Genomic DNA, 16,122 nt, shown 5'->3' with positions numbered 1-16,122 from the left:
GCGGTCCTGGGTGGACTGGGTCACGGGGACCCCGGGCTCACCTACTTTAACGCCCTTCCAGAAACCCGCCGCCCTCCCGTCCACCCCCAGACACACACACTTCCGTCCACTCGCACCTCTTCTTGCCAAGACCCCGCGCCCGCACAGCTCTCTTCCCCAAACGGAACCAGGTAGGGGGAGGGACGAGGTGGGGCGCAAAAGGGCCCCCGCGGGCCCCACGCGCGTCTCTGGTCCCGCTCGCGATCCCAGCGCCGAAGCCTCTCGTGCGGGCGCCGCTCTCGGAAGAGGAAGGCGCGGAGGGTCTCGGGGGAGAGCCCGCGGGCTGGGGGCGCTGGCCTGTCCGCGACTTCGGGGAGGGGACGAAGGGGTTAAAGCGCCGGTCGCCGAGTCTGGGAGGGGAAGCGGCGGGAGGGAGGGCTCGGAGCTCGGCTCGGGACCTCCCCCGTTCCTCCCGGACGGCCGGACGCCCCTGCTGGCACCCTCCCGGGCCAGGCGCTCACGCGCGCACACAAACACTCCACTCCCCGCCCCTCCCTCGCGCCCTCTCGCATCCTTCTCCCCCCAACGCCGGCTCCTCCTGACACACGCGCCCGCGCGCGGTCGCCGCGCTCGTCCTCCGGGGCCCGGCGCTCGGCTGCCCGCGCCCACCTGCCCCGCCGCGCCCGCCACGCGCCCCTCGCACCGCCGACACCGAGCCACGCAGCGGGAGGGGGCGGCGTGCCCAGCCCGATGCCCGCGAGGGGCCGCTGAGCCGCAGGGCCCCGAAGAGGCCAGAGGGGCAGCGCCCGCCCGCCGAGCCGCGGGCTGAAGCCATGCTGCGCCCCGGCCGCCCCGCCGGAGCCCTTCTTCTCCTGCTCCCGCTGCCGCTGCTGCCGTTGCTCCCGGGCGGCCACGCGGGCAACCTGACGGTGGCCGTGGTGCTGCCGCTGGCCAACACCTCGTACCCGTGGTCGTGGGCGCGCGTGGGACCGGCCGTGGAGCTGGCCCTGGCCGGGGTGCGAGCGCGGCCTGACCTGCTGCCCGGCTGGACGGTGCGCACCGTGCTGGGCAGCAGCGAGGACTCGAGGGGCGTCTGCTCCGACACCGCCGCGCCCCTGGCCGCGGTGGACCTCAAGTGGGAGCACAGCCCCGCGGTGTTCCTGGGCCCCGGGTGCGTGTACGCGGCCGCCCCGGTGGGGCGCTTCACGGCGCACTGGCGGGTGCCGCTGCTGACCGCCGGCGCCCCCGCGCTGGGCTTCGGGGCCAAGGACGAGTACGCGCTGACCACGCGCGCCGGGCCCAGCCACGCCAAGCTGGGCGACTTGGTGGCGGCGCTGCACCGACGGCTGGGCTGGGAGCGCCGGGCGCTGGTGCTCTACGCCTACCGGCCGGGCGACGACCAGCCCTGCTTCTTCGTGGTGGAAGGGCTGTACATGCGCGTGCGCGACCGCCTCAACATCACCGTGGACCACCTGGAGTTCGCCGAGGGCGACCTGGACCACTACGCCCTGCTGCTGCGGACCGTGAGGCGCAAAGGCCGAGGTGAGGGGGGCGGCGCGGGCGGGTCTTCCCCCACCGCCCCGCAGCCTCGGCCGGAGGCTCCGTTCCTCTCTCTTCCTCCGCGCGCTCTCGCCGCGGTCCTGCGCTCCCACGCGCCCGGCCCGCGTGCCACCGCTCCCTCCAGCCGAAAGCGCTCGCGGCCGCCTGACACTTCGTAGGTCCCGGCTTCACGCCCGGCCCTCCTTTCCTCCTCCATTTTCGGTCGCCTCCCAGCAGCCTTCCCCTCCATGTTCTCCTCCACACTGCCTCTCCCCTGCCAGCCCCCTTCCAGCGGGCCCGCCTCCTCCTCTCCCTCCCGGGTTCACCCCACCTTCCTCACCTTTGGCTCGGCTTTGCCGGCTCGCCCTGTCTCGGCTCCTTCCCTCCCGCCCACCCACCGACCCCTCCCAGCCCTCTCCACCTTCCTTCAGCCTCGGCCTAGACCAGCGTGGAGTCCGTGAACTTCCTTCCCCGAGTTCCTCCTTCCCACTCCGCCGGGATCCAGCTTCTCTCTCTTTCTGACCACCCCCTTCCTCCCCAGTTATCTACATATGCAGCTCCCCAGATGCCTTCAGAACGCTGATGCTTTTGGCCATGGAAGCTGGTCTAAGTGGGGAGGACTACGTGTTCTTCCACCTGGACCTCTTTGGACAAAGCCTGCAAGGTGCACACGGCCTTGCTCCCCACAGGCCCTGGGAGAGGGGGGATGGGCAGGATACCCGTGCCCACCGGGCCTTTCAGGTGAGTGTCTAGGCTGTAAGCCCAGGCGGTGGAAATCGGAGCTGGTGGCACCCAGTTTCTGGCCATTGGGTTCCCCAGGGTCTGAAGGGATTCCAGAAAAGAGGCTCTTGATTGCTCAGGGAGGCAGGAGAGGAAGGGCAGGAGGGGGGTGAGGGGTGGCTGGAGGGCTGGGAGATTTCAGAGCCAGGAGGCTAAAAAGATGAGGAATGGGCCTGGGGTGGGAGAGTGTTCCGATGGCACAGACTAGCAGAACTCAAGAAGTCATTCCCCGGGGTCCCCTGCTCACACACCACACGGAGCCCACCCACTTTGACCTTGAGCGAAGCAGAGCCGCCCTGGGGGAGGTGGGCCCCAGGGTACTGGGAGGACTGGATGGGCTCCCAGCTCCCCCGCTCCACTGACCCCTTCCTCAGGCTGCCAAGATCATCACGTACAAAGAGCCCGGTAATCCCGAGTACTTGGAATTCCTGCAGCAGCTAAAACACTTGGCCCGTGAGCAGTTCAACTTCACAGTGGAGGATGGCCTGGTAGGAAGGATCCTGGGACCTTCCAGCATGGACATCCAGCCCGCACCCCCACCCTGGCCCTCTGCCAGGAGCCTGCCTGTCCTCTTAGCCATCTCTGCATGCCCAGGCCTCCCATGCTTCCCCTTCCCCCAGTTCCCACTCTTCGGGATGACCAAGAGGGACACTGACAAGTTGTTCAGCCTCTGAAACTCAGATCCTCGCAGTAAAATGAGGATAACACGTCCTGCCCTACCTGCCGAGCAGGATTCGGAAGCAGAGGGATTGGTAGAGGCATCTTTTAGTAGAAAAATCTCTGTCCTGTGGAGGTGTTTTCTCCTGCCCTCCTCCGAGCTCCCAGGACCCTCCATCTCCTCCTCCTCCTTCTCCTCCTCCTCCTCCTCCACGATGCCCCACTCAGCACCCACTCAGCACCCCCTGTACATCCCTCCCCAGCCAAGCTCTGCTCACCGCCGCAGGTGAACACCATCGCAGCAGCCTTCCACGACGGGCTCCTGCTCTATGTCCAGGCAGTGACAGAGACGCTGGCACACGGGGGAACTGTCATGGATGGGGAGGCCGTCACCCAGCGGATGTGGAACCGGAGCTTCCGAGGTCAGGGGCTGGAGGTGACAGAGATAGGCTACCTTTGGGCACCCCATGCAGGAGGCCATGAGATGCCGGGGTGTGGGGGGGGTGTTACTCACCATGTCTGTCCTTATATAAGGAAGCTCCACAGCTTCCCTTGGGCCTCCTTCCCCACTTCCCTAGCTCCCTCTAGAAGGCCTCCTAAGTGGGGTGCTTAGGTGGTTCAGTCTGGGTTATCAGGCCTGAGGATCCAGCCAGGGCTCGCTGCTCAGTGGGGAGTCTGCTCTCCCTCTTCCGTGCCCCCCCCATGCTGTGTCTTGCTTTCTTTTTTTTTTAAAGATTTTATTTATTTATTTGACAGACAGATCACAAGTAGGCAGAGAGAGGAAGGGAAACAGGCCCCCTGCTGAGCAGAGAGCCCGATGCGTGACTCGATCCCAGGACCCTGAGATCATGACCTGAGCCGGAGGCAGCGGCTTAACCAACTGAGCCACCCAGGCGCCCTGTGTCTTGCTTTCTCTCTCCAGAAATACATAAAATCTTTAAAAAAATGTCCTCCTATGTACGCAACTTCAATCATTCCTACTGCTGATACATATGTCCCTTTTGTCATTACACATGTTGTGAACACTTTGTTACTATTTCATGTGTTTGGAGGGCAAGGCAAAGAGGACCAAGGGATAGAGACCCAGGGGAGAGTGCTGAGCTGGCATCTCTCCAAACAGCCCTCTCCCCCCATGCCCCAGGTGTGGCAGGATACCTGCACATGGACAGCAATGGAGATCGGGAGACCGACTTCTCCCTCTGGGATATGCATCCTGAGACAGGCACTTTCAGGGTAAGGTTGTGCCCCCAGAAGACGGTGCCAGCTGGCACTGACCTCTTGTCCTCTGGCCTTCCCCCACAGCTGTGCCAGGGCATTTCTGCTCAGTCATCACTTTTGGAGAGCCCTGGATGAGAGACCCAGCTCCAGTCCAGGGGAGCAGCCAGAATGACAGGGACCCATAGGCATTGCCCTTGGGGAACCCCATGTGTGAGGAGGGTGCACGGCCCTACCCTCAGGAAGTCCATGTCTCCTCAGACAGGCAGGACCCTCTCCCCCAGAGACAGGCTGATCTGGGGCTTATATAGCTCTCTACATTCAGTGGGGACAGGAAGGAATTGGCGCCACAAGCCCTGAGGAGCAGAGCATCCAGGAAAACTTCCTGGAGAAGGGATACTTGTGTTAGGCCTGGGAGTGTGGACTGAGAACATTGCCTTTTCCTGTTGCCTATGTGCTTCAGCCCAAGGTTATAAACGCCCTGAATGTCAAGGTGGGGTTCTGCATGGAGTTTTCTTTAGAAAACCCACTTGGGGTGAGTGGGAGGCAGCCCTGCTCCCCGGGACAGGAGGCGGCACCCCAGGCCTCGCCCGCCTCCACTGCTGCCCTCCCGCAGGTTGTTCTGAACTACAATGGGACTTCCCAGGAGCTGGTGGCTGTGCCAGGGCGCAAACTGAACTGGGCCCTGGGGCACCCTCCTCCCGACACCCCCGAATGCGGCTTTGACAATGAGGACCCAGCTTGCAACCAAGGTGATTGCCTCATGCCTTCCAGGCCTTGGTTCTGGAGACAGACTGTCTCTTCCCCTGCTTCAGGAGTCAGACAGGTGCCCCTGTCCCACACTGAGGGTTTTCGAAGACACTCCTCCTGCCTTTTGCCTCCTTGCATCCATCTTCCTGGTTCAGTAATTAACTATTCGAAGTTTCTCCCTCCTGCTCTCTAACCCAAATCTCTCTTGCTGGAACCTGGACGCTTGTGCAGATCACTTTTCCACCCTGGAAGTGCTGGCTTTGCTGGGCAGCCTCTCCCTGCTCAGCATTCTGACTGTCTCCTTCTTCATATACAGGTGAGTCTTGGGATGAGGGTGGGGAGTAAGACTAGTGGAGAAAGCAGCAGGGACCTGGAGGGAAGGGGGCAGAGGAGCAGGACAGTGAGGGAAGGTCACAGGAGATGAGGAAGGAGGAGGCTAGAAAGCCGGAGGACACAGGGAGGAGAGAAGGGCCTGGAAGGGACGGGGACACCGGGGAAGAGCAGAGCGGTTGGGCATCACAGGCCTGTGGGTTCTGGCCTGGGGGCTGGTGTCTCCTTCCGTCAGATGTGCAGACCTGATGGGGAATGGTGGCCCTGAGGCAGTGGGCCCAGTCTGTTGAGCAGGGGTGCTGAACCCGGAGCAGGGGCAGGAAGTGAGGGAGCCCCACTCCCCCCTTCCAGTGGGAGCCAAACGGGAATGCAGACATTAACGCAGGGAGGGAAGATCAGTGCTGGCTGAGCCGATGGGCCACACGCTGTTTTCTTTTCATTCTTATAACAATGCTTTGAAATAAATGTCGAGGTCACCAGTCCCCAAATCAGGACACTTGGACATAAGGACATGAGGCTCAGAGACATGAAGTGACTGCCCAAGGTCCCTGTGGGGCAGGCAGGACTTTCCCCACACCCCCTGACTCTCAGCTGATAGAGGAAGGGGCTCCCCTGTCCCCCACCCCTGTCGGCACCTGCCGTGGTCCCAGGGCTCAGAGGAGGGGCCGCTCAGCTGCCCAGCCCAGGGCCAGGGGATCGGACATGGGTTCAGAGAGAGGTCTGCTGCCCCAGGAAGATGCAGCTGGAGAAGGAACTGGCCTCCGAGCTGTGGCGGGTGCGCTGGGAGGACGTGCAGCCCGGCGGTCTGGACAGGAATCTCCGGAGTGCGGGTAGTCGGCTGACCCTGAGTGGGGTAAGAGCAGGGGTGAGGGGAAGGTGTGGGAGGGTGGGGTGTGGGGCTCAGTGACAGGGCCTGGGGGCTGGGGCCCACAGCAAGGTTCTAGTCTCAGCTCAGCCTTCACGTGCTGTGTGTCCTGGGGTGAGTCTCCCTGCCCCTGTGAGAGGACCTCAGATCACAATTATGCCCACAGAGCCTCCTTCACAGGAGGCTTTCAAGATTCAGAAATAGTGTTTGGGAAAATACATATTAAAAAGAAATAAAAAGGGGCGCCTGGGTGGCTGAGTCTTTAAGCATCTGCCTTCAGTTCAGGTCATGATCCCAGGATCCTGGGCTTGAGCCCCACATGGGCTCCGATTGGTGGAAAGCCTGCTTCTCCCTCTCCTTCTGTCCCTACTTGCGCACTCTCTCTCTCTCTGTCAAATAAAGAAAGAAAACCTTTAAAAAATATAAATAAATAACTAGATAAATAAATAAAATCTTTAAAAAAAAAAAAAAAAAGGAAGAACCAGAGAAGGATTTTATGATGTGGAGAGAGAAGCAGGCTGACACCAGGCTAAGGCGGGGCAGAGCTCTGGCCACCGGGTCGGAGAACGGCACCTGCGGTGAGGCTCGCAGCAGGACCACCCCTCCTGCTCTCCATCCCTCCAGAGAGGTTCCAATTACGGCTCCTTGCTGACCACAGAGGGCCAGTTCCAAGTGTTTGCCAGGACAGCGTATTACAAGGTGGGCCAGGGGAAAGACTGCCATCCTTGGGGCAGGGCACAGGGCGGTCCCCACCACAGGGCCATCTTGGTGACATCCTCCATTCCTTGCCCAGGGCAACCTCGTGGCTGTGAAACGTGTGAATCGTAAGCGCATTGAGCTGACGCGAAAAGTCCTGTTTGAACTGAAGCATGTAATGTGGGGGAGTGAGGCGGCAGCCACGGGAGGGTCATGGGAGGGCGACAGGGTATGCCAGGAAAGGAATGGACCCTTACGTATGGTGCGCGGGGGAGAGGGTCCTAAATGAGGGAAGAGACTAGTGGAGGAACCATGGAGGGGGTCCCTGAGGAGCTGTACTGGATGCCCCTGGGGGGTGGAGGGTTAGGAGGCAGAGTGAGCAGGGAGCACATTCTGGGGGAGGCGGGAGTGTTCTTCAGAGCACGGGTGGGAATCACCAGGCTCCTAGACTTTGTCTGCAGAGTGAATAGGGCCTTAAGAAGACTGAGAGGGTCCCTGAAGGGGCGGGGGGCACCTTGTGAGGAGCGAGGTCTCTGCCGGGTTCCTGATACTGGCTGTCACATCCAGATGCGGGATGTACAGAATGAACACCTGACCAGGTTTGTGGGCGCCTGCACTGACCCCCCCAACATCTGCATCCTCACAGAGTACTGTCCCCGTGGGAGTTTGCAGGTGAGGGGACAAGGAGGTGAGGGGACAAGTTTGCAGGTGAGGGGACAAGCAGATCTGGGTTTAGCCCTGCTTCTGTCCCCCACTGGCCATGACCCCAGGCAAGCTTCTCTGGCTTTCTGACCTTTATTTGTCTAATCTGTAAAATGCTGGGGGTAGGGTTGTGGGGGGTGCAGACGCACTGGAGTAAATCCAAGGCTTTTGTCCTGCTGTGCGGGTTTGTGTCAGTTGGCCTCCGAACCGGCCCTGGAGTCCCCAGGGTACATGCCTGACTCTCACTGCCCAGCAGGACATTCTGGAAAACGAGAGCATCACCTTAGACTGGATGTTCCGGTATTCTCTCACCAGGGACATCGTCAAGGTGGGACGTGTGGGGGAGGGGCCAAGCATGCTTTTCCTCAGCCTCAATTGTAGGTCCCACTGATACCAAGGCCTCTGCCTCCCCAAATTCCCCAGGGTATGCTGTTCCTACACAGTGGGGCCATTTGCTCCCACGGCAACCTCAAGTCATCCAACTGCGTGGTAGACGGGCGCTTCGTGCTCAAGATCACTGATTTTGGGCTGGAAAGCTTCAGGGACCCAGAACCAGAGCAAGGCCACACCCTCTATGCCAGTGAGCCCTAACCCTAACCCTAAGACCCCCCCCCCCAACTTTCCAAGCCCAGCCCAGCAGGAGGCCTGATGTCTGGCTTCTCTAGGACTCAGCAGGCCTTTCCTGATTCCGGGTTCAGTTCATCCTCCAGTGCAAAGGGGAGCCTGACAGTGGTCCCGAGGCTTCCCTGTGCCACTTGGTGTGATGACTCCAGGTCACTCCGGCCGCATCTTCTAGGACCTTGCTTCCCCCATCCCTTAGTTTTAAGGCCCTTCGCCCCATGACTCCTGACCTCTGACCTGCAGAAAAGTTGTGGACAGCCCCTGAGCTCCTGCGAATGGCCTCACCCCCTGCCCGTGGCTCCCAGGCAGGGGACGTGTACAGCTTCGGGATCATCCTTCAGGAGATTGCCCTAAGAAGCGGTGTCTTCCACGTGGAAGGTTTGGACCTCAGCCCCAAAGGTGAGAGACCCCTGCTGTCCCCTAGCCCTGCCCCAATTGCACCAGCCTTTGTGCCAGGGACTCCGAGTCATGCCCTCCCTGCCCGGGCCTGCTCCCGCCCTGCCCTCCACACGGGCTCTCCCTGGCCCTTGGCAGGACCCTCACCTCAGCCCCACTTTTCCCCACTGCGCAGAGATCGTGGAGCGCGTGACCCGGGGGGAGCAACCCCCCTTCCGGCCCTCCCTGGCCTTGCAGAGCGGCCTGGAGGAGCTGGGCCAGCTGATGCAGCGGTGCTGGGCGGAGGAGCCACAGGAGCGGCCGACCTTCCAGCAGGTTCGCCTGATGCTGCGCAAGTTCAACAGGTGGTTGGCGCCTTCCCCTGCCCCCCCCAGCCCCCCCCCCAGAGCTGCCCTGCCCAGCTGCTCCCATCAGCTGTCCCATCATCCCCAACCTCTCGTGCCCCTCCCTCCACCAACATTGCCCCCCACCAGCCCCTCCTCTGCAGCAGAGCAGAGCCAACAGGTTTCTGGCCTCCCACCCCTCCACAGGGGCCCCCACCCGAGCCCTTGGCCCTCCCTGCGGCAGTGTGCCCCAGCAGCCCCTCCCCACGCCCCTCTGCGGGCCTGTGGGCCACCTTCCATCCTCCCTCCAGCCGACCCTCTCCACCTCCTCTGCCTCCTAACCTGCTTGTCTTCACCCAAGATGAACAAAGGAGCCAAGGTCTCTCCAGGCCAGACTCGGGGGTCTCAGAGATGGGAACCTTCCTCCCGCCCTCTCCCCCAGCACACCCATCCCGCCAGGTTCCCCAACCCCAACCCTCTCCCGGGACCCCACCGCATTTGGGGGGTGGGCTGACATGAATCCTGAGAAGGGTGAGTGCCAGGGTGGGTGCGGCAGGGCTGGGGGGTGCTCCATGGGGTGCTCCTCTCACTGCGTCCCCGTCCCCCGACCCCGGCATCAGAGAGAACAGCAGCAACATCCTGGACAACCTGCTGTCCCGCATGGAGCAGTATGCCAACAACCTGGAGGGGCTCGTGGAGGAGCGGACCCAGGCCTACCTGGAGGAGAAGCGCAGAGCCGAGGCTCTGCTCTACCAGATTCTGCCGCAGTGAGGGCCTCGCCCGTGCCCCGCCCCCCGCCCCCCCTCGCGCTCTGATCCCCCCCTCATGCTCTGATCCCCTCCCCATCCCTGACCCTGCAGCTCCGTGGCTGAGCAGCTGAAGCGTGGGGAGACGGTCCAGGCAGAAGCCTTCGACAGTGTTACTATCTACTTCAGTGACATCGTGGGCTTCACGGCCCTGTCCGCGGAGAGCACGCCCATGCAGGTGAGGCCGGGCGGAAACCAGGCCCGTGTGCTTGGCCTTGCAGCTGCGCCCCGTCGGACCTGCCTGCTGGTTCTACTGTTCCCACTCGATCCCAGCTGGGGGTCCTTCCTCCCTATCCCTTCCAGGTGGTCACCCTACTCAATGACCTGTACACTTGCTTCGATGCCGTCATAGATAACTTTGATGTGTACAAGGTGAGGTGGTAATGGGCCGGGTCAGAGCATGGGGAAGGGCAGGACGCCAGAGAACGTCCAGAGAGGGGCCCATGAAACCCGGGCAGACACTGTCACCCAGAGCCCCAGGACCAGGCAGAGCAAGGACGCAGGGGACGGGGACGCGGAAACACAGACGGGGCTCACAGTGTGCGGGCGGCACCGGGCCCGGCCCAGCCCGGCGCTCAGGGCGTGCATCCTGGGCGGCCCCGCAGGTAGAGACCATTGGCGACGCGTACATGGTGGTCTCCGGGCTCCCCGTGCGCAACGGGCTGCTGCACGCCCGGGAGGTGGCCCGCATGGCGCTGGCGCTGCTCGACGCCGTGCGCTCCTTCCGCATCCGCCATCGGCCTCAGGAGGAGCTGCGCTTGCGAATCGGCATCCACACGGGTGAGGGGGACTCCTCGAGGGCGGGACTGTCCCCAGGCCGGCCCCCCCGCACCGCCCCCATCACACACACACACACACACACACACACACACCTGGTTCCCAGGGGCCTCGGGCCCGCCTCTCCCCTGCCCAGCAACCACCCTGCGTTCAGACCCGGCTGCCACCCTGCGCTCCCCGCAGGGCCTGTGTGCGCCGGTGTGGTCGGGCTGAAGATGCCCCGGTACTGCCTCTTCGGAGACACGGTCAACACCGCCTCCAGAATGGAGTCTAACGGGGAAGGTGAGGCAGCTGCCGCAGGCAGCTGGAAAGGGCGGGTGGGCACCCCACCCAGGGCGCTGGCACCCGGCCTGGGCTTCGTGTGGGCCCATCACCTCCAGTGCTGTCAGAGCGCCAGCCCCCTCCTGCCAAGTGCTTCCAAGTTTTTCTGGGCTGTGTTCAGCAGTTCCCCAAGGGGAGCCTGTCCTTCGGTGCCTCTGAGCCCTCTCGAATGTGCTGGAGGGCTTCAGGCAGCCGCTGCTGAGGCGGGAATCTCCACTCCACAACCCACACAGCTGTGCCTCCAGCCTCCGGTTTCCTTCTCTGTAAGATGAGAATAAGAGACGTACCTTAGAAGAGTTAGGTGTGAAACCCAAATGACACGACCAGGTATAACTGTCACTGGACTTTTCTGAGCTTCAGCTGTTTATCTGCAAAGTGACACCTGTCTCAGGGCTGTGAAAGAGCCAGCACCTCCTCTCAGTAGGCACCTAGTGCGGGCAAACCCTCCCTCTTCCCCAGTCCTGCTTCCGGCTGTCTCCTACCTCCTGCTATACTCAACTCGAATCAACTCCGTAGACCTGTACTGAGTGACTGCCAAGTGCTGGGCCTCGGGGTGCTACGATGACCCAGACCCACCAGAGGCGCCTCATGCAGACCCCATCCAAACCTCAAGGCAGGAGAAGGGCTACTTGGGAGCCCCAAGGGCTCTGGCTCAGCAGACTCTCCCTGGGCACTGCCTGGAGCAGTCAGGAGGAGAAAGCCCCTCCCTGAGGTCAGTCTTCAAGGATCCTGTTCTCAGAAATGGTTCAAGGATTCAACAAGACCAGGAGCAGCGGGGCAAGTTCAAAGAAGTGTGGGGGATACCAGGTCAGGAGTAGGGGCCTAGATCTGACCTTGCAGGTGGGGTGTATCTCCTCCCTTAGGCCTCCGTTCCCTCAGCCCTAAAATGAGTATTGAGTTCAGTAAGAGTTATGGCAACCACTTACCAGAGTGCTTCCTGTGCGCCAGATTCTGTTTGAAGACTTCGTGAGCATTAAATTTAATGTTCCTAACAAGGTGTTAACAAGGTCTGACTCTAGATTTCAGCTCAGGTCCTGATCTCAGGGTTGTGGGATGGAGACCTGAGTCAGGCTCCCTGCTCCGCAGGACGTCTGCAGGAGAATGTCTCTGCCCCTCCCTGTGCTCATGCGCACATTCTCTCTCTATCTCTCTCTCTAATAAATCACTAAATCTTAAAAAAAAAAAAAACAAAAAACAAAAAAAAGTGGTCAGTGCAACTGAGGCACTGAATTTTTTAATTTTTAGTTTTAATTAATTAATTATTTATTTTTAAAAAGATGTTATTTATTTGACAGAGAGATCACAAGTAGGCAGAGAGTCAGGCAGAGAGAGAGGGGGAAGCAGGCTCCCTATGGAGCAGAGAGCCCGATGCGGGGCTCGATCCCAGGACCCTAAGATCATGACTTGAGCCGAAGGCAGAGGCTCAACCCACTGAGCCACCCCAGGCGCCCCTTAATTATTTTTAAAAAAATTTTTTTAAAGATTTTATTTTTTATTTATTTATTTGACCGAGAGAAATCACAAGTAGATGGAGAGGCAGGCAGAGAGAGAGAGAGGGAAGCAGGCTCCCCGCCGAGCAGAGAGCCCGATGCGGGCTCGATCCCAGGACCCTAAGATCATGACTTGAGCCGAAGGCAGCGGCTCAACCCACTGAGCCACCCAGGCGCCCCATATTTTTTAAAATTTTTAAAAAGATTTATTTATTTGACAGAGATCACAAGTAGGCAGAGAAACAGGCTCCCCGCTGAGCAGAGAGCCCGATGTGGGGCTCGATCTCAGGACCCCGGGATCATGACCCGAGCTGAAGGCAGAGGCTTTAACCCACTGAGCCACCCAGGCACCCCTTAATTATTTTTTTAAAGATTTTATTTATTTGAGAGAGAGAGGGAGAGGGAGTCCAAGGGGCGGGGAGAGGACCAGCCAGAGGAGAGGCAGAGGGAGAGGGAGAAGCAACCTCCCTACTGAGCAGGGAACCTGATGTGGGGACACCATCCCAAGTCCCTGACATTACGACCTGAGACAAAGGCAGCCGCTTAACTGACTGAGCCACTCCAGCGACCCAGTTTTGTTTTTTTTTATATTAAGCTCCATGCCCACCCAGTGTGGAGCCCCGTGCAGCGCACAATACAGATATCATGGCTTGAACTGAAATCAAGACTCAGACACTTAGCTGACTAAGCCACCCAGGCACCCCTGGTTTTAAATGATTTAAATATAAATGGCCACAGGTGACTAGTGGCTACTGTGTCGGACAATAGAGTCTAGAATTCTAAGGGAGAGGCCAGTATGGTCAGACTCCAAATGGAGGAGTGGGACTCTGAATTCAGAGGCTTTCTAGACCAAAAGGAAGGAAGGAGAGCATCCTTCTGGCCCTGCAGTTCCCAATTTCCCTGCTCCTATTTCTCCATACCCCACCTTCCCTCCTTCTCCCTTATTCTTCCCAGCCCTGAAGATCCACTTGTCTTCTGAGACCAAGGCTGTGCTAGAAGAGTTTGGTGGTTTTGAGCTGGAGCTCCGAGGAGATGTAGAAATGAAGGTAGAGAAGAAAGCCCCTTGCCCTCGCCATCCCCTGGAGTCCCGGGGCGGTGCGGGGGGGGGGGGGGGGGGGGGGGGGAGGGAGGGGGTATCCCCGCCCAGGCCCCTTCTTAAGCAGCCAACCCACTCCCATCCCTAAGACTCTCCTCTCATTTTGGTAAGTGGGTAAGGTGAGTTACTCCCCATCCCAACTGCCTCTTCTTTTTCCCTCCAGGGCAAAGGCAAAGTTCGGACCTACTGGCTCCTCGGGGAGCGGGGGAGTAGCACTCGAGGCTGACCTGCCTCCCCTCCTGGCTTTCCACGCCCCCCTTCCTGGTGCCAGAGGTAACAGAGAGGTGCCAGACCTCAGCCTCACCCACAGCAGCCCTGCCATTGCCAAAGGATCGGAGAAGTAGTTTGAACAACTCAGTTATGCTAACCCAGTGGAGACACCAGATACAACCTATGCAGGAGGACTGGTGTTGGGGAGAACTTGGGAGTTCATGGAACTGGACCAAAGCACACAGTCATGCCCAGTGGCACACACACAGACAAGTGTACCCACTCTCCATCCTGACTCAAGCCAGGCTAGGGTGTGGGCTCCTGAATCCTGTCTCCTGCACTCTGTCAAACTTGGTACACTGTGACTTCTTTGGGGAGGGAGAAGAGCCACCTTAGAGGCAACAGGAAAAGGCCATGAGGGGAATCCATGTCTAGGCCTACTCCACTTGGGCTACAAACATGCCTGTGTCCCCCTCCACCCCCAAAACTGGATCCAGTACACAGGGGAGAGGGGAAGCTTGGAGGGGCTGTGGGCCTGTATGTCTTGTCTCTCTTGCGAGCAGAGGCCATTCACATCTGTATTCTAGTGAATGTCTCTGGAAGGAGAGTGGGTTCCCAGAAAACATAGCTGTGGTTTCCCCCCTTTACTCCAAATAAGACCACTTCTTAAGCTGGGAATACAGTATCTGCAAAGGGTCTCAGTCCCCCTTCAGCTACCTGACAGCCTGTGACTTCCCCCCTAGCAGCCCTCACACTCCTGGTCCAAGGACCTGTTTACACCCTTCAGAATTATTGAGAACCTCAAAGAGTTTTCGTTTATGTGGGTTAAATCTATTCATGTATACCATATTAGAAATTAAAACAAGTCCTTATTAACGCATTTAAATAACTATAATAAACCAATCACATGTTCATATTTTTTGTCAAGGACATGCTTAGTAAAAACTGGCTTTTTAATTTTTATTTTCTTCTGCTGCCAGTGTGTGTAATGAAGAATACAATGAGTCATTCGGTGTCTGCCTTGGTTTCTGCTAAGACACAGCAGTCTCCCCCACTGTCTTCCTACGGTCAGTGTACCTGTCAAGTCACAAAGTATTCGTCGTAGGATTGTGCGGGGTCTTGACCTCATCGGACGACTGAAAGGGTCTCGAGGACTCCCAGGGTCCGCGGACCACAGCAGCTTGAGCACTGCTACACCCCCAGCGTTGGGGAGGCCTGGGAGCCAGGACGGATGGATGGACCCTCTCACCCCGGCTGAGGTTTGGACCCTCCACCTGCCCCTCCGCTCCCACGCCGGCCGGTGTAAGCCCGCGTGCGGGAGAGTTTGCCAGATGACTCCCAGCTCCCCCTGCTGCAGCCCCACCCGAGCAGGCGGGCAGGAATGCGAACGAGTGCGGGGGAGAGGTGGCCGCAGCCTCACCTCCCCCACGGGGAAAGAAAGTGCCAGACATTTCTCCAGTGCCATCCATCAAGTGCAGACAGGCCCCTCCTCCGACCTCCCTGCGCCTCTTCCTGGAGCGCGCGCCCCGAGGGACCAGGACGGGGGGTGGGGGGGCTGCCTTCAGGGCCGCGGGGGTCTGCGCGGAGGGCCAAGCCGTGCCCCCTCCCGCGCTGTGCAGTGCTCCCAGCCCGCGCCGGGCGGCCCCTGGGACTCGACCTGCTGGGAGCCAGAGCGCAGCTGCCCGCGTCCGCCTCCGCCCCGGGCAGGCGGGTGGCCCCGGGGCTCGCGCACGCCCGGCCCCCCGCCTCCACCCCGGGTCCCCCGCGGCCGGCTGCGGAGAGGGCGGCGCAGGAGCGCGGCGCGGCGGGCCGAGCTGGGGGGGGCGGGGGGGGCGGGGACGGCCGAGAGGCCGGGCTCCGGGAGGGCGACGGGGAGCGCTGGCCGCCCGCGGACGGCGTCCAGAGAGACAATTGCAGGAAGTGGCCGGTCAGATCCTTCCGGGGCAGCCTGGCTCCAGCGCGGGCGCTCGAGGGGCGGGGGCCGCCCGGGGCTGCTGCGGCTCGAGAACCCCCACCCTCGGGGCGACTTGCTTCTGGGGGTGGCCCCCGGGCCGGGAAGACCTGGGAAAGCCATCGCCGAGGGGAGGGGTCTTCGGGGGGGGCCGCCCCCGCCCCCGCCCACGGGAGGCCGGTTTCCGGGGCTGTCCTGCGCGGCCTGGCTGCAGGGGTGCGGGGCGGCCGCGGACTTTCCCCGGAGTACGGTCCCCGAACAAACAACCGTCATCGCTGGCATCCAGCGGGGCCTGGCGCTGGACAGAGGCTCGCGCGCGGGGAGCTCAGCCGCCACGTGACGCCGCCGGGCAGGGGGGTGGGGCGCGGCCGAGGCCCCGCGGGGTGGGGGCCGGCATGGGGGCGCGGCCGAGGTCCCGCGGTGGGGCAGGGGGGGCCGGCCCTAGAAAATAGAGAAAATAGGGCTGGCAGAACGCCCTGAGCTTTCCCCCACCCGCTCCTCTCCCGGTCAAAGACCTTGGGTAACGGACCTGTCATAACCATACTTTTAGTAATAATCATATATTTTTTAATGTTTTATCCTTTTCAGGACAGATCTATGGAATCTAATTAGCAGCAG

At 60.7% G+C, this 16,122-nt stretch overlaps 1 protein-coding gene across 3 annotated transcripts; it reads left to right on the top strand.

Moving 5' to 3' along the window:
* Positions 1 to 350: 350 nt before the first annotated feature.
* Positions 351 to 14,467, top strand: NPR1 (natriuretic peptide receptor 1; the record flags this gene model as incomplete). Of its 3 annotated transcripts, none has more annotated exons than XM_082703538.1 (22): positions 351 to 1,521; positions 2,060 to 2,259; positions 2,673 to 2,786; positions 3,242 to 3,377; positions 4,097 to 4,188; positions 4,787 to 4,922; positions 5,152 to 5,236; positions 5,983 to 6,103; positions 6,740 to 6,814; positions 6,909 to 6,986; positions 7,379 to 7,483; positions 7,770 to 7,841; positions 7,937 to 8,093; positions 8,378 to 8,533; positions 8,706 to 8,874; positions 9,474 to 9,620; positions 9,714 to 9,837; positions 9,963 to 10,031; positions 10,265 to 10,439; positions 10,620 to 10,718; positions 13,202 to 13,293; positions 13,507 to 14,467. In XM_082703538.1, the coding sequence occupies 22 exons, from the start codon at positions 813 to 815 to the stop codon at positions 13,567 to 13,569; spliced, it is 3,174 nt and encodes a 1,057-aa protein (XP_082559664.1). In that variant the 3' UTR covers positions 13,570 to 14,467. The 3 variants fall into 3 exon arrangements, with proteins under 3 accessions (XP_082559664.1, XP_082559663.1, XP_082559662.1); XM_082703537.1 differs by having other exon boundaries at positions 813 to 1,521; positions 7,767 to 7,841; XM_082703536.1 differs by having other exon boundaries at positions 813 to 1,521; positions 7,767 to 7,841; positions 10,265 to 10,718.
* Positions 14,468 to 16,122: the final 1,655 nt, after the last annotated feature.

This window comes from Mustela nivalis (genome assembly GCF_964662115.1).
Source record: "Mustela nivalis genome assembly, chromosome: 16".
NCBI lineage: Eukaryota > Metazoa > Chordata > Mammalia > Carnivora > Mustelidae > Mustela > Mustela nivalis.
Note: the sequence above shows the minus strand (reverse complement) of the source record. Positions and strands in the feature narration are given on the sequence as shown.